Below are 20,644 nucleotides of genomic sequence, written 5' to 3'. Positions count from 1 at the left end.
TCCTCCCATGCTAAAAAGTACAGGGTTTAGACTTAGTAAATTATATTTCTTGTCATGGACTTTGTGGATCAACCAACATGACAAATAACCATTGTAAATCTCCCCCAAATAATAAATACATGGTAAATTTGCAAAAAATGTGCTTCGGTCCATCTTCCCATTCCCAAGCGCAAAGCCATGCAAAGCGATCAATCTTTTACTACGTACTATTTTTTAGTTCGTGAAATCATACCATGTGTCGTCATCATCGGCTGCGTCACCTTTTCTTATATGTTAATCCAGGTAATTAGTTTATTCACTAATTTGCAGTTCCTAGAAGTAAACAACGCGACAATGTGAAACATGCCCATATACCCACAGCTGGCATTTGGTTGACGCATTATTCGTTTAATCACGCTAACCCTTCCCGTTTTGCATCTCATCGTTTGGAAAGAGACGTCTTCGTCCTCGATTCCATCACACTAGGGTGGTGTGTTGTTGGTTTGGTGGTCAGAAAAAATAAGATCCCAGGAATCTTTGCGCGGCGGCTATTTGATCCATCACTCGTGTGTGTCTGTGTTTGTTGTTGGTGGAGAGATCTCTCCAGTCTTGGGTCCCAAAGATAAATTTGGGAATTTTTCTTGATTTCTTGGGAGAGACGTGTTGGGTGTAGAGGATGATTCATCAATTGGAGGGCACCATCTGGAAAGGAGAAAGCTACGAAAGGGGGCGATGCCGTGTGCGTGGCGAAAAGTGGTGGGGATGAACAGTGACGCTGGCTTTCTGCCTGGGAGCAAGGAAGAAGGATCTATGCATTACAGGCTTATGATGTCATCAAATCAAGAGCTTTAAGAGAGGGGAAACTAAATGCTAGGTGGATGGGCGACCCAGCTGCCCATCTCAAGAGAGGCGAGATTGGGAGCTTGGGCATGGCGAACCGGGTTCTCTCCGACAGCTCTAACAGCGATCCGCTGAACTGGAATTCGATGATATCGTCTTACGCCCGAGTTGGGCAGGTCGAGCGGGCGAAGGAGATTTTTGACCAGTGCCCGTGCCGGGACGTGACGACGTGGACGGCGATGCTGGCTGCGTATGCCCAGAACGGGCATCTGCAAAACGCCCGAGAGGTGTTTGAGGGCGTCCCGGTTAGAGACGTGATCACGTGGAATGCCATGTTGGCTGCGTACGCCCAAAGCAGCAAACTTAATCAGGCCGAAGGGGTGTTTGACACGATGCCGGAGCGGAATCTTCTGACGTGGACCTCGATGCTGTCAGCCTATGCCCATTGTGGGCATCTCGATAAAGCTGAGAAAACGTTTACGCACATGCCAGAAAGAAACGTGGTATCTTGGAATGCTCTACTTTGCTGCTACTCCCAGCACGCCATCTTTGAAGATGCAAAGCGCACGTACGAAAAAATGCCGGAGCACAACCAGGTGACGTGGACATCGATGATCTCTGCACTTGCCCGGCGTGGGCATCTGTCGGAGGCGAGTGCCTTGTTCAGCGGCATGCCGGAGAAGAACCTGGTAAGCTGGAACGCGATGCTCTCGTCTTATTCCCAGGCCGCCGACGTGGAGGGCGCCAAGCGCTTGTTTGATGAGATGGCGTCGAGGGATTTGGCGTCGTGGAATGCCATGCTTACTGGATATGGCCAAAACGGTCACTTGGACGAGACAAAGAACGTATTCAATGACATGCCGAAGCACAACTTAATCTCGTGGAACGCTTTGTTGTCTGCGACTGCGCTGAATGGTGGCTTGGACGAAGCAAAAGAGGTTTTCAAGCGCATGCCGGAGAAGAATCTTGTGTCCTGGACGACGATGCTTGGAGCGAGCGCTCAAAACGGGCATCTCCGCGATGCAAAGAAGATCTTCGATGCGATGCCAAACCATAGCTTGGTAACTTGGAACTCCATGTTGGCTGGATTCGTCCAAGCTGATCATCTGGAAGAGGCGAAGTGTCTGTTCGATCGAATGCCATTTGGGGACTTGGTCTCATCGACGAGCATGCTACACGCTTATGCATCGCGCGGGTACGTGGAAGAAGCTAGCCGGTTCTTTGCAAACATGCCAGAGCTTACCGTAGTTACTTGGACGGCCATGCTTACTGCCTACGCCCAGAATGGCCACATCGAGCAAGCTCTTGGATTGCTCGGGAAAATGCCCGAGAAGAATGTGGTCACTTGGAACTCGCTGCTCTGCGGCTTCTCGCAAAACGGGATGCTGCGACACGCCGAGTTTGTTTTTGAAGAGATGGCCGACAGGGACTCTGTGTCGTGGAACACCATCCTTGCGGCTTATGCAAAGTGTGGGCGGTTCTTGCAGGCCAAGAGTTTGTTCGATCGATTACCAGAGCAGAACCTTGTTGCTCTGAATGCCATGCTCGTCGCTTACTCTTGTAATGGACTCTTTGGCGATGCTCTCGACTTTTTCAGCACCATGAAGCTCTTGGCGATGCCGGACGAGACGAGCTTTGTGTCCGTTTACGTTGCGTGCTGTCACGGGGGCACCGTGGAGATTGCTATCGGTTTCTTCGTTTCGATGGTGGTGGACTTTGGGATTAGACCTGGGAAGCAGCACTTTTGCTGTATGATCGACGTGCTAGGACGGGCTGGACACCTCGACGAGGCCCACGATCTGGTAAAAAACATGCCTTTTGTGCCGGATGCTCTGGAATGGAGATGTGTTCTTGGAGCTTCCAAGAATGATCTCCGTGGAGGGAGTCGAGTAGCAGGGGACGTAGCTTCTCTACAAACAGAAGAAGCTGCAAACTATGTGCTGGTGTCAAACTTCCTTGCTCCAATCAAACTACCTCGTTTGCAAACAACGAGGTAGAAACAAGAGTTGGATGCTGCTGGCTATGGTTCCCGAGAAGGATCGAGAACAATGTTGCAAGTCAATCCTTCCGCTAGCTCCACGCCCTCCAAATCTTTGGAGGAAAGCTGATACTCTGGCTTTACTCTTCTCACCGGAATAGTGATGGAGTAAATGGTGCCAAGCTCGGAATCGGTCGTCACGTTTAGCTGGACCTTCTCCTCCGACTCAACCTCGACAAAATGAGACATTGCTCCAACAACGTTGGAGACGATCATCCGCTTCGCTGCGTCGCTTACAGCACACCTATCTGCGATGAGAACCATCTTCAACCGCTGCTTCGCGATGTTGGCACTTGTCTCTGCGCTAGAGTTTGAAGGCGGGAAGAGAACTTGCCAGGCAAGCAACAAACGCTCCCAGAATGTTGGAACTCTATTCGAGCAGCTTTGCTCTTGGTGTGACACTGAGCACCTTGTAGAGTTTCTCTTGGCTCTTGGTGTGAGTCGGCGGAATCCCGTGTGGATCTGGAAATGCGCTCGTTCGATGTATCCTACAAACAGATGCTCATACATACCATGGAAGATCTTCGAGTGGCTGATCGTTCCGAAGTAGCAGGCTGCCAGATTGTTGTCAAGGCCGCCATCACCGAAACCCTCTTCTGGGATTGCGATAAAAAAAAAAAAAAAAGAACAAGAGTTCTACAGTGTAAGGCGGGAACCATGTAGAGACATGTGTTCCATGCCTTGGAAAAAATCTTCAACGAACAACTTTACCAAAGATTTTCTTTAGAGAGATTTTTTATCCTGCCATGTTTGCTACTAATAAGTATGCTGGAGCGTATTTGCTGTTGAAGCCAAGCACACATTTGCTAGCTCGATTAGCGAGCTCCATGTTTTTGTGTAAGCCGCAAGACGCAAGCACACATGTCCAGTCCAAATCGTCGCCCACATACGGCATGGTCGCGATTAAATCCTCGGCTTCTTTCAGGTAACCGGCTCGACCCAGCAAATTGGCCATGCAGCAAAAATGCTGCTTTGTTGGAACCAAGTTGTAGTCACTGCTCATGGACAGGAAGTATTTCCAGGCCGAGAAGAGATTACCACTGTGGCTGAGTGCCAAGAACACACACACGAAAGAGATCTCGTCTGGGAGGAGCGTTAAGGCCAACGAGTGAAGCAGGGTGGCGAGGGAATCGATTTCTCCGCGCTGGGCATAGCCGGCAAGGAATGAGTTCCACGAGAAAGAATCTATTTCTGGCATTTTCGTGAAGAATTGCCAAGACTTTTGGAGCTTCCCGGCTTGGATGTAGCCCGAGAGCATTGCGTTCCAGGAGATCGAATCTCGAAAGGGCAACGCATCAAATAAGAACTTAGCTTCACAGATATGCCCATGTTGGGCATATGCTGACACCATTGCATTGCACGAGGCAATATCGTGCTCTTGCATGGAATGAAACATGTTTTCTGCTTCTTCTGTGAATTCGAACAAAGCGTATGCACACAACATTGCCGTTGAAGATATCAAACTTCTGACTTTCAGGCGATCAAACATGCATTTTGCTTCTTCCAAATGGCCTTTCTGGGCATATGCTTCCACCATAATAGTCAAGCTTACTTCGTTTAGAATTGGAGTACGATCGTAGATTCTTTTGGCATCCTCAAATTGATTGTTTTGAACAAGCATCGCCAATACAGTGTTACGCGTAGTCAAATCATGCTCTTCCATCTGGTTAAACAAATTAAGCGCTTGGTCAACGCGTCCATTGTGGCCATATGCTGATATCAGCGTGGTCCACGACACAAGGCTGTGCTCTTTCATCTTGTCAAACATTGTCTTGGCTTCCTTGACGCGGCCATTTGCAGAGTAGGCAGCTAACATTGCATTCCACGTAACCACATCCCGCTCTTCCATATTCTCGAAAATCACCTGAGCTTCGTCCAGATGCCCTTTCTGGGCATAGCTTATTAGCATGACAGTCCACGACACCAAATCTCTCTCTGGCATCGTATCAAGTATATTCCTTGCTTTTGAGATTTGGCTTCTGTCAAAAGCATACCCAGAGAGCAATGCATTATAAGATCCCACGTTTCTTTCTTTCATTGTTTGGAAAACTTCCACCACCTCTTTCAAATGCCCTCTATCGGCATAGGCAGAGAGAATCAAGTTCCACGAGACAAGGCTATACTCCGGCATCGTGCTAAAGATTCCTTTAGCTTTTTCCATATGCCCGTTTCGGGCATATGCGCCAAGGATAGCTGCCCAAGTCACTTGGTTTGTTAGAGGGATGGAATCAAAGAGTTTTTCCGCATCTCTAATATGCCCATTGATGGCATATGAAGACAACATTGCGTTATAAGACACAAGGTTTGGATCTGGCATCTGGGTAAAGATCCGCTCCGCTTGCTCGAGCTTTCCGGCACGGGCATACGCGGAGAGCATCGAGTTCCAAGAGAAACTGTCCTTGTGAAGAATAGAGTCAAAGACGTGTATAGCCTGCTGCAAATGCCCAAGCTGGGCATATTTCTGGAGCAGCATGTTAGCCATCTTGAGGTCATCTGGAAGGTGGTGTTTGATGGTAGAGTGAAGACGAGCGAGAGCGTCTACGCTACTGCAAAGCCTAATGGAACCGTAGCATTGGGTTCTATCCATTGGAAGGTAAAGAACCATTGACTTCGGTAAGATCTAAGGGGAAATATCCTGTGGAATATGCGTAAGGGCTGGAATCACGAGATGTCAAAAGAGAGGTAAAGCAGGGACTTAGCGCTAAGCTAGGATACAAGGAGCGATACTGGGCAAACCCAGCAGCGCAAGCAATTCTCCAGGTTTCCTCGATTTTTTTCTCTCGAGCGAGTGAGAGAATGTGGAGCAGTGATCCAGGAGCTCTTTCTCCCAGCGCCCTATTTTTCGCAGTGGGTATGAGCTGAATTGGTGCTGAGAGCTGCAGAGAAAAAAAAATAGTTTTGGTTCTTCTTCCAGTCCATGACTCAAGATTTAGCTGCGCCGGCAGTAGTGGTGTGAGAGGCTGCTGACTTCCAGATTCCAGGGCGCCGCCACCGCCACCATGATCAAGTGGCCGCAAGGACTCGCAAAGTTCATGCTACTATGCATCGCGCTCTTCACAGGTTTGCTCCTGGGGGTCCTGGCCAGCCTTCACATGTCCGACTATCTCAACCTCCGGCGTGGTTTTCTCTCGGCAAATCCAGGCAGTGGCTGCTACACCTCCTCCTCCCCGATCGACAGCTTGAAGTTCGCCAGGGAGTGGCTGTGGGGGGGATTTCCCGTGAAGCACAACGTTTCCGATCCGGAGCTCTTGTGGTTGGCTTCGTTGGCTCCACTGCGCCAGGGTCCGCCAGTGAAGAAGATCCGCAAGGTGGCGTTTTTGTTCATGACGAGGGGGCCTCTCCCTCTGGCCCCGCTGTGGGAGATGTTCTTCCGGGGGAACGAAGGCCGCTACTCGATCTACATCCATGCGCTGCCGGGCTTCGCCATGGATCTTCCGAAAACTTCGGTTTTCTATGGTCGGCACATTCCAAGCCAGGTATGGCGACAAGCTCTCTCACTGTTCTTTTTCGCGTCCTTGTTTGTTTGGCTTGCTAGAGTGTGTTTGCTATACCATCTTTTCTCCGTGAGGTAAGTTCGTGGATGATTTTCTCGGTGTGTTTCCAGGCCTCTTTTCCTCAAAAGTTGATATTTTTCTTTCTCCACGCTCTCTGGTTTTGATCCAGACAGTGAAGACCTCCAATATCTCGTTTTTGTGTGTTCTTCGAACTTCGTTTACTGAAAAGCTGATGGTTTTCTTCCTCCACACTCCTTGGTTTCGATCCAGAGAGTGAACATGGATGGATCACACCTCCAAAATCTCGTTTTTGTGTGTTCTTCTTACTCGGGAACTAAGTGTTTGTGCAACTTCGTTCTTCCAGGACACGCAGTGGGGAGAGATCACAATGTGTGACGCCGAGAGGCGGCTCGTAGCCAACGCTCTCCTCGACCACTCCAACCACAGGTTCGTGCTCCTCTCGGAGAGCTGCGCCCCGCTCCACAACTTCACCACTTTCTACCGCTACGTGATCAACTCCCAGCACAGCTTCGTGGGAGTTTTCGACGATCCGGGCCCGTTTGGACGCGGGCGATACAGCACAAACATGCTGCCCGAGGTCACGCTCGAGCAGTGGAGGAAAGGCTCGCAGTGGTTCGAGATGGAGCGGAAGCTGGCGCTCCATTTGGTGGCGGACAACAAGTACTATCCAAAGTTTCGGGATTTTTGCCGGCCCGCGTGCTACGTCGACGAGCACTACATCCCGACGATGCTGAGCATCGAGTTTGGCTCCGCGCTGGCCAACCGGAGCTTGACGGCGGTGGATTGGTCTCGGGGTGGCGCGCACCCGGCCATGTTTGGCCGCGACGACGTGACTCCAGAGTTTTTGGACAGGTTCCGGCGCGCTGGAGATTGCTCCTACAATGGCCACACCGTCGGTACGTGCCTCTTCTTTGCGAGGAAGTTCTCGCCCAACGCCTTGGAACCGCTGCTCCGGCTTTTGAGAGATCAAATCTCTTCCATTTGAGCTTCGCTCCTCGCAAAACTAATCTTTTTCTTCACACTTTTCTTCTCCAGTGTCGTCGTGTTCTTGGACGTGAAGAGGAAAAAACTAACTGACAAGTCTTCTCTTTCGGAGGACAAACTAAGAGCTCGTCTTGTTCTTGATGGAATCTCGGTGTTTGCTTGATTCCTTGGGTATTTTTTTATCTTCAAGGTGGAGGCCACTTTGTTGGGTCACTCAAAATCTCTCGCAATGGTGCGGTAGTGTCCACTCGTCACGACGATGGCACCGGCAATTCTCGCTCCTTGTGGAGTCTCCGCAAGACCCACGAATCCTTTGCCTTGTTTTGGAGCTCCAAGCAAGCAGAGATCCGTGCGTCTTGGCACCCACGCCGGTTTTGCTGCGGCGGCTGTTTCCACGAGCCAAGCTTCCGTCTCGGCAGCTCCTAGCGATGGAAGCCAGGGATTCTTCGCGGAGAAGAGGTACGATGCGATTGTGGTTGGCGCTGGAATCGGGGGCTTGGTTGCAGCAAGTCAACTCGCAATCCGTGGCGCTTCGGTGCTGCTGCTAGAGAAGTACGTGATTCCTGGTGGAAGTGCTGGGTTTTTCAAGCGAGATGGCTACACTTTCGATGTTGGATCGTCCGTCATGTTTGGTTTCAGCGACAAGGCAAGTGGACAAAGTTTGTTCTTGAGAAGCGTTCCAACTCTTTTTTGTTCTTGCTCCATCCAGGGGTCGATCAATCTGATAACTCGTGCCTTGGCTGCTGTCGGACGAAAGTTGGAGCTCATACCCGATCCCACCACTGTCCACTACCATATGCCAAACAACTTGTCCGTGAGAGTTCATCGAGACTACGAGGATTTCATCGGCGAGCTTGTCGACCAGTTTCCACACGAAGAGAAAGGAATACGAGGCTTCTACGGAGAATGCTGGAAGGTTTTGTTTGCTCGCTTTTCGTTGTTTCCTCGTCGACGAACCATCCATGCACAGGTTTTTAACGCATTGAATTCGCTGGAGCTTAAATCTCTCGAGGAGCCGCTCTACCTTTTCGGCCAGTTTTTCAGAAACCCACTGGCTTGCTTGACTCTTGGTGAGTTTAAAAACTCGATTCTAGACATTGGTTTTTCTCATTTTTTGTTTCGCGCAGCGTACTATCTTCCCCAAAATGCTGGTGATATTGCGAGGAAGTACATCAAAGATCCAGTTTTGCTGTCGTTTATAGATACCGAAGTAAGCTTTAGAACTTTTTTTTTTTCCAGTTTCGGCTTAACTGTGATTTTGTTCTAGTGCTTCCTCGTCAGTACCGTCGACGCGTTGTGTACACCAATGATCAATGCGAGCATGGTAACACTTCTTTCCAAAGAAGACGAACAGATTATAGCAAACACTCTTTGCTTTGTAGGTGATTTGCGATCGACACTTCGGAGGGATCAACTATCCCGTTGGAGGTGTCGGATTGATAGCACAAGAGCTGGCAGACGGCCTGATTGAGAGAGGAGGCGAAATTCGCTACAAGTCCAACGTGAAGAAAATCTTGATGGAGCAAAACAAAGCGGTGAGCTTTCACTCTTTTCGTTCCACTTTGTATATATTTTTTCCTTCTGGCGCTTCTGTTGGTTTGCAAGATTGTTTAACGAGTGTGAGATCGCTTCAGGTGTTCAGGTTGGCGTGCAACTAGCCGATGGAACACGATTACTTGGCAAAACAGTTATCTCCAATGCTACGCGATGGGATACTTTTGGTACTGTTTTCGACTATCATGGTGAATTTGGTTTCTAGAATATGACCTTGCGTTTGCTTCGATCACCAGAAAAGCTGCTCGATTCTGAAATGCCAGACGAAGAACGACGCTTCCAGAAAGTCTACAAGAAAGCTCCATCGTTTCTCTCAATACATATGGGAGTGAGAGCCGAAGTTTTGCCTCAAGGAACCGAGTGCCATCATCTCGTTCTCGAGGTATGCTACTCGGGCTTTTCATTTTTCCTAGCTTGAGTCTTTGGTTTTCTCTTGTAGGACTCGTGGGATAACCTCGAGAAGCCTTATGGTACGATCTTCTTGAGCATTCCCACTGTTTTGGATCCCTCGCTAGCTCCAGAGGATCGCCATATTCTTCACATATTTACCACCGCATGGGCCGATGATTGGCAAGTACGTGGAGCTCCATAGCTTTCACACAAGCTTTCAAAGGAAAGAACTAAAATTTCTGATGATATCGCAGGGGTTAAGTAGCTCGGAGTACAATGACAAGAAGGAGGCTGTGGCCGATGTGATCGTTAAGAGACTGGAAGCGAAACTATTTCCCGGTCTCAAGGACGCAACAGTTCTTCGAGAGGTACGAGCAGGCTCTCAAGTTTCCTTCCTTGTTTTCATTTCTCTCACGCTAGACTTTGTAACTTTCGTGTGTCAAAGGTCGGGACGCCTAAAACTCACAGACGTTTTCTCGCTCGAGACCAAGGAACTTACGGACCAATCCCTGTTGGAAAACCCAAAGGACTTCTCGGGATGCCATTCAACACAACAGTGAGTTTGCGAAAAACCTCTAGAGCTTTTTCTTCTGGAAGATAGGTTGGATTCATCACAGTCGATGTTCCAGGCAGTGGAAGGACTATACTGCGTTGGAGATAGCTGCTTTCCCGGCCAAGGAGTCATCGCGGTAGCCTTCTCTGGAATGATGTGTGGTCACAGAGTGGCTGTAGATCTCGGTAAGTTCTTCCTTTTCAATCGATCGAAGCAAGAAATCTAAGCGAAAAACTTGACAAAAATCTTGGGTTTTCCTGCCAGGCATCGAGCAAGGCTCACGGATTTTGGACCAAGCGCTGAGCAAAACGCTGTCATGGTTTAGAACGCTGGCTTAAACGCGATAGCTTAATCTAATAAATGTGTTTACTCTTTAATCTCTCGAAGTTTAGGGTTTATGTTGGAAGCGATGGTAGAAGCTGCTGGGATGGCGCTAGTAGCGAGTATAGATTGAATTGGCGCGGCCGATCCGGTCAATGCGGTGCGATGATCTTCCCATTGATGAAGCTGGCCACTCTGGCATTGCGGACGCTGAGCAAGCCCGTGGCGAATCGGTTGAAGAAGACGGCGGCGCATCATCCCAGGTTTCGCGAGTCGATCAGCAAAATGGCGCAGGTATGGCGGTGGCATTGCGATATTTCGCTCGAAATCTCTGGCTCCTCGCGCTTGTTGTCGCGATTTCTTGCAGCTCAACCACAGGTTTAGCGTGAATCTGCAAAGGCGGATCTATGGCCACGCCACGGATGTGGAAATCCGGCCGCTCAACGAGGAGAAGGCCGTGCAAGCCGCGTCGGAGATGCTGGGCGAGTTCTTCATTTTTGGGGTCAGTAAAGTGCCACTCTTCGATTCGATTCCTTTTCGCATTGAGAGATTCTTCCCAAAAATTCTTTCCAGGTTGGAGGAGCAGTGGTGATTTTCGAGGTGTCGAGGAACGCGCGCTCGGAGGAAGCCAAGAGAAAGGAGGAGGCGAGGAAGGAAGACGAGAGGAGGATGAAGGAAGAGGTATGATCCATGGGTTTTTCTTTTTTCTCTTTCGATCTAGCTCTCTTTGGCAGGCGATCATGTCAAGAATCTCCGGAGTGGAGACGCGATTGGATGTCATCGAGGAATTGCTGCGAGGGAGAGGATAACTTTCGGCCGAAGAAACTTTCGTTTTTAAATATCTTCTTACTCCAATTTTGGAGGCCCTTGAATTAGGGTTCTTGGCTGTATAAAATTCGCTATTGGGACTAGGGTTCTTGGTCAGTAGCTAGGGTTCTTTGGGCATCGGGGAGGATTTCCTTGTTTATCCTTGCGCTTTCATGGGTCTCTCTGTGGATCCGATGCAGATGCACGGTATACCAGCTGCTAATCCTGGTTTCTGAGATGCCCCTTTTACTAGCAGATCTGTGATGGTTTTTTCACTGCGTTATCTTTCCCAGTGCTCCTGGAAGCGTGAGGAAATCCTTTTCGCTGAGATCTATTTCATCAGCCCGGTGATGACCACTGTCTTAACCACACCGAATTTGTGGCTGGGCGCTCTCGTTTTCTCGGCAGGGATGAAGTTGCGGTAAGAGGGGTTTCGCATTGGCGGCGGCCCTGGCTTGTTTGATCGAGCATTTGTTTGGTCTCCTTACGAGACTGGGCTCGAGAACGAGTGTTGGGTCGTTTCCTTTGTGGGTCTCGTCTCTTTGCTGCGAATGGATTTGTCGAGAAAGAGAGCGCTCGGTTGTGTGTGGAGAAAACATGGCCTTAGTCTGAGGGCTCTCTTTTTTATTCGGTGTGTCCATCATCCATAGCAAGCTCTCTCCACAAAGCGTTTCCTACTATCAATGGTGACTACCATTGTACAGGAGATAACCGAGACCAGCACCCCAATTGCAAAGCTCACCGCAAGAACTGCTCCCAATCCACCATCGCCATCGCCATGGTCAGCACGATTCGTTGCTGTTGGTGGTGATGTGATGCATGATGCTAGAGGGAAACCACACAGACCGGCATTTCCAGCATAGCTGCTCGGATCAAGTGTCCAAAGCTGACCACCCTGTGGAATTGGACCGGACAAGTTGTTATGCGACACATTCAACCCTGTGAGGGACTGGAGAGACGAAAACGAGCTTGGAATGCTTCCTTGGAGATCATTGAATGACAAGTCCATCCCTATCATTTTCTTGAGATACCCGAGCTCCACGGGGATTGTTCCGGACAGGAAGTTATGTGCAACACTGAGGTAATTGGCGTCCTGCATGCTCCCAAGCTCCCGCGGGATGTCTCCCACCAGTCTGTTAAATGAAACATCGATGAACGCAGGGCTGGTGGTGGAGAAACCATAAAAGCTTGCTGGAAGGAAACTTATGGAGCATTTGCAGCCACCGCTCTTGGCAGAAAGTAGGCTCTCCATTTCTTCCAAAGAGATTCCTTGTAGGATAAAAGTGTTGTCGATGCAACCACATGTTTTTATCCCTGCTGCTAGCTTCAAGCTCGTCCCAGCAACGTTGGATTTGGCAGATTTGGTGCCTGTGAAACCACTCAAAGAAGCTGGAATCCTCCCGCTCAAGCTGTTTCCACGGAGATCTATCGTCTGCATGGTCATGTTGCTGGGCAGTTTGCCCTGCAGGCTGTTGTTGCTCAGCTGAAGCACTAGCATCTCCTTTGCGTGCTCCAATGAATCAGGCAACTCTATTACTCAAGCATAACCATTGGAGGCCCTTTGTGCTGGACAACAGCTCAGGTGGAATGTTTCCACTGAGATTGTTGAAAGTGAGGATGATCTCGGTGAGGTTACTGCACGATGCAAGGTTTTGGGGAAGCTGCCCCTGGAGGTTGTTTACCCACGCGAGAAAGTGCTCGAGCTTGGGAAGTTGTTTGCATATGCTGCTTGGAATCTCTCCTGTTAACGAATTGAAGCTCAAATCCAACATCCTAAGGCTAGAGCAATTCATGACGCTGTCCAATACCCTTCCGGTGAGCTTGTTGTTGACCAGGATCAAGCTCTCCAGCCTCGAGGAGTTGAGCGATGGACATAAGGTTTCCCTGGTTGTGCTGAAATTGTTTGAGCTAAGATTAAGATGCTTGAGGTTCTCATGAATTGCAGGAACCGGACCTGTGAAGTTGTTGAAGCTAGCGTCGAGAAATTCTAGCGATGGTAAGGAGTGAATAGAGGGAAATGACGTGCCACGGAAGCTGTTGGAGGCCAGAGAGATTTGCTGTAGATTAGTACAATTTTTAAAAAGATCCTCTGGGAGTTCTCCGGTGAGATGATTGTGGGAGAGGTCTAGATATCTCAATCTCTTGCACTGTGAAAACAGTAAGTGGGGAAGCTCCCCACTAAAGAAGTTGTTGGAGAGATCCATTACTTCCAAAACGCTGCCTATTGGCACCTGAATCTTACCCTCAATTTGATTGTTTGAAAGATTGAGAATCTTTAGACCTTTGCAGACTAGCATAGCATCAAAATTGGTCGTGAAAGACATGTTTTGATTACCCGACAGTTCGATCAACTCAAGTGAGCAGGCTTGTTTGGAGGAATTCAAAGCATCAGTGAAGTTGCTTCCCAAGACAGATAGCTCGAGTAAGAAGGGCAAAGAGTTGATTGTGGAAACCAAGAGCGACCCCGGAAGTGTTAAATTCTCAAGTGCAAGAACGGAAACGCGGCCTTTCGCCGTGCAGGCTATGCCATTCCAGTGCCGGCAGAAGTTGACACTTGTATTCCAGCTGGACAGAGTTTTAGATGGATCATCCACAGAGTTTTTGAAGCTCAAAAGCACAGATGAATCCTCTTTTGCATTCGAGAACGAGAAGATGAAGGAAAAAACGAGAACAACAATCACTATGCCTGAACCCATGAAGCAAAGCAGAGACACTCTGAGTTTCTTGCCTTTTTATGTATGGTTTCCTCCAATTTGGCATATGTATGTGCACTTGGAGTCAATAGAATAATGAATATGGTCAGTCAAAATGTTTGATTCCAAGGAAATATACATATGCACTTGGAGTCAATAAAAAATAAATGTGGTCAGTCAAAATGGTTGGGAAATCTAACTGCAGAGGCCAAAAATCTATGTAAATCAACATCCTTTCTCAAGATATTTTGAGAATAGGCCACACAAATTTTTGTGAATAATAGTGAGTTCTTAAAATATACATATATTTTTGTGGACACAAGGCAACAGGCAAGTATGAGGTTTCAAATATTTTATATTTCGCAGGGTTAATGTTATGGCTGCAGCATCAGTGCTGCCACTGCACGCCTTGGCATTCAATCCCTCCTCGCCATCCACAGGGCTAAATGGGATTCTAGTATATTTTATCATCTAATGGTGGAAATTCATTTATTTCAGTTTATAATTTATAAACTTTCTTAAACACCGGCTTAGTAATGTTTTTTGCAATTGTAAATTTTGTCTCTGAGCAGTGTTCAATAATTGTTGTCTCTATAGTGGCTTTTCAAGACTCTAAATGTTTTGGCTCCTGATATTTTACAGATCATCTAGTTTATCATTGTGCTTTTATGGATAGCTCATTAGATTTGATGTTTGAGTTAATTTCCTCATCTTGCTATTTTTGGTGATGATTGATTATCGTTAGGATAGTTAATTATTTTTATTAGAGGTCTTTCTTGATTGATAATGAATAATTTGTCATTCACCATATAGTGAATTATTTTTCAATAATAATTATGCATCTTTAATAAAGGGGTGATTGACAATCTTTAGTCATTGATGGCTTATAGCTTGATTATATATTGTGTCTTAGATTATTCTTTTAGGTTTGAGATATTGCTGATGTTTATTTTAGCTGAGGGTCTTGGATCTGGCCGGAGGCCATAAGCTGGATGGACTAGGAGTGCACAAATATATGGGAGTGGACTTCTCCATGAAAGAATCAGGGAGGCCGAGCTCAAGCCCTAAGAGCTATGACAGCCAAGTTTGTGGAGTTCGATTGTTTCTCGTCACGTTTGCCTCAAGATGTCACAGCGGAGGGACCGTATGACGCTTGCAGCTGCCAGCTTGCAATACATTACGCTGCATCCAACGAGGCTACCGCACGTACAGCCCTGTACAACATCTCGTCGTCGCTCAAGCCGGGCGGATGGTTTGTAGGCACCACGGGTGGTTTTGGACAAGCTTAAGAGGGTGGGCAACACGACAACGAATACGACTTTGCACTGGCGGGCGTGGTCATTGACTGCAGTACCTTGTGTTTCTTGATGCGTGGGAGAAGCTTGCAAGGGAGTATGGTCTGGAGCTGGTCATGCCTGCCAATTTCCAAGAATTTGCTGGCAAGCACAGGCTGGGCAGGAAGGGTGACGGGCTCACAGCCGCGGAGGCAAAGGTTTTCCCCCTGTATTGCGTCTTTGCTTTCCAAAAGCTCCCCTGTATGAGCAAGAATAAGAAGCGCAAAGCCTCTCAATTAAACTTCGTTGTTTGCAAGAGGCAGCGTTCCCTGCTCTCATCTGCATGGTCACACCACAGAGTCTCTCGGCCATCTCTTCAAACACAAGCTCAGCATTTCACAGCATCCTGTTTTGCGACGACAGAGGAGCGAGTTCCAAGATAAGAAGGCTTTGCCTTTTTCAGATGACAAACCCAGCCAAAATGGAGTTCTAAGTTACTAAGCTATGGTTTGCGATCGAAAACTTCTTTTGCTCCCGTTTAGAGCGTTCCACGAGCATCGAGAGGAAGCATCTTAAAGCGTCTTCCATCCTTCCGCAGTGACTAAATCCCAGAAACAAGCACGTAAAAGAGATTTGAGGCCTTGTAGATGCCAGTAACATGCAATCACGGTATCACACTCTGCTCATTCAACAGGGCTTTCGTGTCGTCATCAAGTCCCGAACATCCATACGCGCTCGTAATTACTGTCCGGCACGATTAATCTCGTCGACTACCATGCTCGAGGTAGTCATGGATTTGAGGCGCACGCTGGCCAATCTCACGCGGTAGGCATCGTGTTCAAAGAAGCAATGCATCTTCCAGAAGCATGTCTCAAAGTCTACCAGATCCCCGATGTGGGCATATGCAGCAAGCATTTTGAGGACCAGGAGAAGCGATTCTTGGGTCGAATTCCACCCCTCGCGGCTGCCACATAGCCCATACATCTTGACGAGCTAATTGGAGAGATATGGACACCGAGATGCAAATGAGCTCCTGATCAATCACGAATCACAGGGTTGCTCGTCCTCCCCAGATCTGTGAAAGTCTTTCATGTCTTGGCCAGCATTGTGGTGTTTGCGCCGCGGCTGGCACATGACCTGCAACAGGGTCCTCTTCTTTGTAGTCCATCCCTCTCGCACCTTCAGTGACTTCTCCCACACCCTGGAGGACGAGGCTCGTCCGACGAGCACCAACTTAACCACCGAGCTTCTCGAGCTCCACACTCTGGAAATGGATCAGGATCAAGCGCAATTGCTTGGGCTTCTCAACCAAGCGCGAGAAGACACTCTTGCTACGGCGAGAAGCTCGCCAGGAATGTCTACATTTGGCACCTTGTTCAGGACATCCCCAGAAATGTTTGAGGGCATCCGTCAGAAACGCCATGTTGGCTGCGTACGCCCAAAACAGCAGCCTCAAGCAATCTGAGCTTGTGCTCGACTCTATGCTGGAGAGAAATCGCCTGGCATGGACTCTATGCTGTCACCTTATGCCGATTGCGGGAATATCGATAAAGCTTTGAAAACGTTTGCCCACATGCCAGAGAGAAATGTCGTGTCCTGGAATGCTTTACGTTGGTGTTACAGATTTGAAGAGCACTTACGGGAACATTCAAAAGCACAACCGGATGGCATGGACGTCGAAAATCTCTATTGCCCAACACAGGTATCTGTCAGCGGCATAAGCTGGAACATCTCTTGCCGTCGGCCTGTGGAGCGGTGACATGGACTTCTCTATTCGCTCATAAAGCTCTGCGGTTTTTCTACGGTGCTTCTGGAAAACGTTTGCAGCTGATTGATTGCAGGGCCCGGTATGCCAATGATTCTCGTGCGCTATGTGAGGGTTCTCTTTCTTATCTTCTTGCAAAGGTGCTGGCCATTTCTATGCTCTTTTGCGTTTGTTTACTCTACTTTCATCCACAGGTACAGGTTCTCAAGTTACAATACGGAACATTCATGCCAGATACGTATGATCCAGAGGTACTGTCCGTGCAAATTTGCAACGCGTTGATTCTTGTGCCGCAGGTACTTCGGTTTTCAAACCTACTTGACTCCGTGGTGGTACCATAGATGCTGAAGGTGCTGGGAGTTCTTTTGCCATATGAGTATCTTTTGTGGCATGGCAGAGATCCGGCCGTGAAAATGAAAACTGGTTTTTGTCACAAGTCCGTGGAGATCAATTACTTGTTCGCCTACTCGTCCAGTCCCACTGTTTCCCGGAACTTACACTTGGCAATTATCTGAATAGGTGAGACTCTGAGCTACATTTTATGTCCTATGGATGCGCTTACAGTAATGATTAAAAGAAATGAGCTCTTGCTGTTTCTTCAAGGTAATTTTGGTCTTCTTTGTCAGATGGTGAAGAGCATGGATAAAATGGTATGCTGCAATCTTTTGTTGGTTAGTACTTGAGTGAGCGGCAGCTATACGAGATGATATACTTGTTCAAAGTCTCTTGTGTAACAAGAAAGGTGAACAAAATAGCACAACCATGTTGTTTCAGTTACTAATCTTATTTAGCAGATCGAGCTTTGATGGCAATGCCTTTTGGTAGAAATGTGCTATCTATTGAACATTTGGAGAAGGAGCTTGACTTGGAGGTGATCTTCTCTTTCAGAGCTCTGGCAGATGTAAGGATCTCTATCTCAGTTTAAAGTGGCAAGTGCTAGGTGAAGACAATGGAGGAAAATAGTCTGGTTGCTGAATCTATTAGTCACCCCGGCTAAATGTTTTCTCCCTTGGAGGAAGCCCATGACTATGGATTCTATGGTTGAAGTGAGGAATTCAGATACTCCTTCTTAAGCCAATCATTTGTTGTCTCACAAAGATCATCTAAGAGATTCAAAGAGCAATGCAAGAGTATAAAAGAAAAATGGTAAAGAGCAAGGTGCAAACCATTCAATTTTGTAACTTAGCAAATCAAATTCATAAATATAACATATTATGTGACTCATTTACATTATTAAAAAAAAGGTACAAACAAAAAATCATAAAATGAGATAAATGGAAAAGATATAAGGAAATATATAATGTGTAATGATTATGTACATGCATAGCTAAGTCTTGGCTAGGTGTGTCATATGTATACATATAGTTGTTGTTAACTCTATCTCCTCTTGCACAGATGCATAGAAAATGAAAATTGGTATAAATTTTTAAATTTGAACTTTATAACAAGTTACCCAATCTCATTCACCCACTGTTGCTAAATTTATTTCATCTTGCATACATGCAATAAAAATAAAGATTGGTATAAATTCTTAAATTTAAATTTTATAGAAAATTTAGTTTACCCAACTTAGTACTATTTAAACCCAATGACATTTTAACTTCTTGTTTTGGATTGTAGTTTATTGTTTGAACTCTTATAAATTACTTTTAAGTTATTTTCTTTGGTTATTTATAATTTATTATGCTTCCTTATAAATTCATGCCCTCATAAATATAAGTTAAAAATTTTAAAAGCATAATTAAATCAAAAATTTCCCACCATTGTATTTAGTATAGTATGAGTAAATTAAACCAAAAATTTCCTAATAAGTCATTCAAACTAATATTACTCAACTCAAAGAGTAGTATATAGATTACCTCAATATATTCTAAGATAATTAACTAATTGAAAAAAGATTTAAACCCTAATTTTTTTGTTACTTATAATTTGCTCCACCGCATGATGTAAAACTAAATAGATAGCAATATATGGTAATAGAAGATAATTTAAACATACATTGACCAATATAATAAAAGACCTAAAACAAATTTAAAATATAAACACTAAATTAACTAATGTTGCATGAACCTTTTGATAGTACTCTTGAAAATCTGAGCATTCCTTAACAACAATTAGAACCACTTATTTTTAGTAATGTGAGAGCTTAAAATAAACATACAAAATCAAAAATAAAACAATTAAAAAATTTGCAAATTTATGATCAAAAGTCTCCAATTAAAACATAGATTAAATCTTTTGTTTATCTAACTTTTTATGGCTATTATGCAGCTACCCACAATAAATTTATAAAATAATAACATATTATAAATCAAATAATCAATCTCCATGCACTCTTATCAAAGTTAACTTAATTATAAAGTCTTGGGGAGGGAAAATGCACAACCCTCATTCACCAATATACCATCAATTTTGAATCTTCATTTTTTATTAAAATAAACATTTAACATCAATATGTGGGAGAAAGATTTTTTGTTTAAATAAGCATTTCGTAAAATCTAATTGTTGAAATGTATGAGAGTGATTCAATGAAGGGTTTCTTAACTTCTACTTTTTGGCATAATGAGTTGGGTGAGAGTTCGACGTTTATTATCATCTACACTGAGGGATTTACATTTTAACACCAAGTAAAGTAAAAATAATTTTACATTTTAACACCGAGCAAAGTAGAAAAACCCTTTATCAATAATAACTATAATGTGTATTCACTTAAAACCTAATATGACCATACTTACCAAAATCATGAAGATTGCATAGTTTTAATTTAATATTGAAAGTGCATTCTTATGCTATCAAGGATAAATTAGCACACACTAAGTAGAAAGATAAAAAAGATCTAAAATAACATTAAAAAAATTAAATTGATTGTTATAAGTACATAAAAATTTATATTGGAATTTATATAATTAAATTTTATGGTTTTTTTTATAAGTTATAGACTAGTTTAAATAAGCCAAAGAAAAAATTGAGATAAATACATTTCGTCATAACAATTAAAAATTTTTAAAATGTAAACTTTTAAAATTTACAACATAACATCCCCTTTAAATTTATATTTTTTTGTTTCGATATGAAGGGGAGTTAACTTCTTCCAGGTCTACCCTCAAAGTTTGAGAGGACCTACATTTTACCACAGGTGCCATGGATGTACTTTCAATGAAAACAAAGTTCATAAGTGAATTAATATTTTAACTTTTATAATTTTTTTTATATAGATATGTAGTTTGCTACTTAAAATTTTTCTCATATTAACAAGGAGACAAAAAAATTTATTTATGCATTCCATGCCAATTTAAAAATTATACTCTTAATGGAAAAAAATTATGCTCACAATCACATAATGAATTAGATACTTCACCAACTTACCATCAAGGTTCATACAAAGTATCAAACAATTAACTATTACAACGAAAGCCAATCAACTTGAGAATAATGAAATTATTCTAAAGCCTATCAAGTAACTTGCTATTATGGCAAAAGTCAATTTAGTTGAGAACAATGAAATTACCATAACATAATAAAGCTAACTAGGAACTCTATAATGAAAAGGCAGTCATGGCACTATAAATGGCTCTTAATTGTATAACCTTATGAGCAATAAAAAAAACCATCTTTTGCCAAGCATTAAAAAACATAATCTATCTCCAAAAGTAACATTAGAACACTTGTGGCTAGTATCAAGAGCTTGGGAGCAATTTATGACACAGTTTGATGCTTCCACCATTCCAGTGGATTGCGTGGTTCTTATGGTTCATGGAGTGCGTACACACGTTGTGGCTACTGTGACGAGTGGTTCGAGCTTCCCCCATTCTCGCGACTGTCCGGTGTGAGAGCTCTCTCTTTCGCTGACAACACTGTGTGGGAGTTGAGATTCGGGGTATTTTCTAGCGCTGGCTCCCTCTACTTCTGTGTCGCGCTGTCCACGTGCCTG

General features: G+C 45.3%; 8 protein-coding genes across 8 annotated transcripts; 4 read left to right on the top strand and 4 right to left on the bottom strand.

The window, feature by feature from the left end:
- The first annotated feature begins 857 nt into the window (after nt 1-857).
- LOC112348104 (pentatricopeptide repeat-containing protein At4g02750-like) lies at nt 858-2,816 on the top strand. Its single transcript, XM_024680169.1, has one exon. It carries the CDS (start codon nt 858-860, stop codon nt 2,814-2,816), a length of 1,959 nt encoding a protein of 652 aa, XP_024535937.1.
- Nucleotides 2,817-2,825: 9 nt separating this feature from the next.
- On the bottom strand, nt 2,826-3,554 carry LOC9629086. Its single transcript, XM_024680043.1, has 2 exons — nt 3,370-3,554; nt 2,826-3,319 (listed from the first exon to the last, which is right to left on the bottom strand). Exons 1-2 carry the CDS (start codon nt 3,514-3,516, stop codon nt 2,840-2,842), a joined length of 627 nt encoding a protein of 208 aa, XP_024535811.1. The 5' UTR covers nt 3,517-3,554; the 3' UTR covers nt 2,826-2,839.
- Nucleotides 3,555-3,563: 9 nt separating this feature from the next.
- LOC112348065 (pentatricopeptide repeat-containing protein At4g02750-like) lies at nt 3,564-5,427 on the bottom strand. The gene has a single exon (XM_024680042.1). The coding sequence runs from the start codon at nt 5,337-5,339 to the stop codon at nt 3,594-3,596; it is 1,746 nt and encodes a 581-aa protein (XP_024535810.1). The 5' UTR covers nt 5,340-5,427; the 3' UTR covers nt 3,564-3,593.
- Nucleotides 5,428-5,511: 84 nt separating this feature from the next.
- Nucleotides 5,512-7,402, top strand: LOC9629085. Its single transcript, XM_002975179.2, has 2 exons — nt 5,512-6,333; nt 6,716-7,402. The coding sequence occupies exons 1-2, from the start codon at nt 5,857-5,859 to the stop codon at nt 7,355-7,357; spliced, it is 1,119 nt and encodes a 372-aa protein (XP_002975225.2). The 5' UTR covers nt 5,512-5,856; the 3' UTR covers nt 7,358-7,402.
- A 163-nt stretch (nt 7,403-7,565) lies between these two features.
- LOC9629084 (prolycopene isomerase, chloroplastic) lies at nt 7,566-10,230 on the top strand. Its single transcript, XM_002975178.2, has 13 exons — nt 7,566-8,002; nt 8,066-8,272; nt 8,327-8,426; nt 8,484-8,566; nt 8,624-8,680; nt 8,739-8,891; nt 8,999-9,077; nt 9,147-9,292; nt 9,350-9,484; nt 9,555-9,668; nt 9,746-9,856; nt 9,930-10,038; nt 10,118-10,230. The coding sequence occupies exons 1-13, from the start codon at nt 7,616-7,618 to the stop codon at nt 10,189-10,191; spliced, it is 1,755 nt and encodes a 584-aa protein (XP_002975224.1). The 5' UTR covers nt 7,566-7,615; the 3' UTR covers nt 10,192-10,230.
- A 29-nt stretch (nt 10,231-10,259) lies between these two features.
- Nucleotides 10,260-11,085, top strand: LOC9638161 (optic atrophy 3 protein homolog). The gene is made up of 4 exons (XM_002975177.2): nt 10,260-10,468; nt 10,542-10,676; nt 10,748-10,855; nt 10,909-11,085. Exons 1-4 carry the CDS (start codon nt 10,340-10,342, stop codon nt 10,981-10,983), a joined length of 447 nt encoding a protein of 148 aa, XP_002975223.1. The 5' UTR covers nt 10,260-10,339; the 3' UTR covers nt 10,984-11,085.
- A 481-nt stretch (nt 11,086-11,566) lies between these two features.
- LOC112348026 (brassinosteroid LRR receptor kinase BRL2-like) lies at nt 11,567-12,501 on the bottom strand. Its single transcript, XM_024679911.1, has one exon. It carries the CDS (start codon nt 12,477-12,479, stop codon nt 11,622-11,624), a length of 858 nt encoding a protein of 285 aa, XP_024535679.1. The 5' UTR covers nt 12,480-12,501; the 3' UTR covers nt 11,567-11,621.
- LOC9629083 (serine/threonine-protein kinase BRI1-like 2) lies at nt 12,502-13,677 on the bottom strand. Its single transcript, XM_024680168.1, has one exon. The coding sequence runs from the start codon at nt 13,675-13,677 to the stop codon at nt 12,502-12,504; it is 1,176 nt and encodes a 391-aa protein (XP_024535936.1).
- Nucleotides 13,678-20,644: the final 6,967 nt, after the last annotated feature.

The sequence above is a fragment of the Selaginella moellendorffii genome, unplaced genomic scaffold (assembly GCF_000143415.4).
Source record: "Selaginella moellendorffii unplaced genomic scaffold, v1.0 SELMOscaffold_26, whole genome shotgun sequence".
Classification (NCBI taxonomy): Eukaryota; Viridiplantae; Streptophyta; class Lycopodiopsida; order Selaginellales; family Selaginellaceae; genus Selaginella; species Selaginella moellendorffii.
Note: the sequence above shows the minus strand (reverse complement) of the source record. Positions and strands in the feature narration are given on the sequence as shown.

What these genes read in the sequence shown, in the direction of transcription:
- LOC112348104 (XM_024680169.1), top strand. Translation starts at nt 858, where the DNA reads ATGGGCGACCCAGCTGCCCATCTCAAGAGAGGCGAGATTGGGAGCTTG.
- LOC9629086 (XM_024680043.1), bottom strand. Translation starts at nt 3,516, where the DNA reads ATGGTTCCCGCCTTACACTGTAGAACTCTTGTTCTTTTTTTTTTTTTT. An exon ending in CCACTCGAAGATCTTCCATG is followed by an intron (nt 3,320 to 3,369) that starts GTATGTATGAGC and finishes GCGCATTTCCAG; the next exon opens with ATCCACACGGGATTCCGCCG.
- LOC112348065 (XM_024680042.1), bottom strand. Translation starts at nt 5,339, where the DNA reads ATGGCTAACATGCTGCTCCAGAAATATGCCCAGCTTGGGCATTTGCAG.
- LOC9629085 (XM_002975179.2), top strand. Translation starts at nt 5,857, where the DNA reads ATGATCAAGTGGCCGCAAGGACTCGCAAAGTTCATGCTACTATGCATC. An exon ending in GTCGGCACATTCCAAGCCAG is followed by an intron (nt 6,334 to 6,715) that starts GTATGGCGACAA and finishes TCGTTCTTCCAG; the next exon opens with GACACGCAGTGGGGAGAGAT.
- LOC9629084 (XM_002975178.2), top strand. Translation starts at nt 7,616, where the DNA reads ATGGCACCGGCAATTCTCGCTCCTTGTGGAGTCTCCGCAAGACCCACG. An exon ending in TGTCGTTTATAGATACCGAA is followed by an intron (nt 8,567 to 8,623) that starts GTAAGCTTTAGA and finishes ATTTTGTTCTAG; the next exon opens with TGCTTCCTCGTCAGTACCGT. An exon ending in ACGCAACAGTTCTTCGAGAG is followed by an intron (nt 9,669 to 9,745) that starts GTACGAGCAGGC and finishes CGTGTGTCAAAG; the next exon opens with GTCGGGACGCCTAAAACTCA.
- LOC9638161 (XM_002975177.2), top strand. Translation starts at nt 10,340, where the DNA reads ATGATCTTCCCATTGATGAAGCTGGCCACTCTGGCATTGCGGACGCTG. An exon ending in CGATCAGCAAAATGGCGCAG is followed by an intron (nt 10,469 to 10,541) that starts GTATGGCGGTGG and finishes GATTTCTTGCAG; the next exon opens with CTCAACCACAGGTTTAGCGT. An exon ending in GCGAGTTCTTCATTTTTGGG is followed by an intron (nt 10,677 to 10,747) that starts GTCAGTAAAGTG and finishes AATTCTTTCCAG; the next exon opens with GTTGGAGGAGCAGTGGTGAT.
- LOC112348026 (XM_024679911.1), bottom strand. Translation starts at nt 12,479, where the DNA reads ATGCTAGTGCTTCAGCTGAGCAACAACAGCCTGCAGGGCAAACTGCCC.
- LOC9629083 (XM_024680168.1), bottom strand. Translation starts at nt 13,677, where the DNA reads ATGGGTTCAGGCATAGTGATTGTTGTTCTCGTTTTTTCCTTCATCTTC.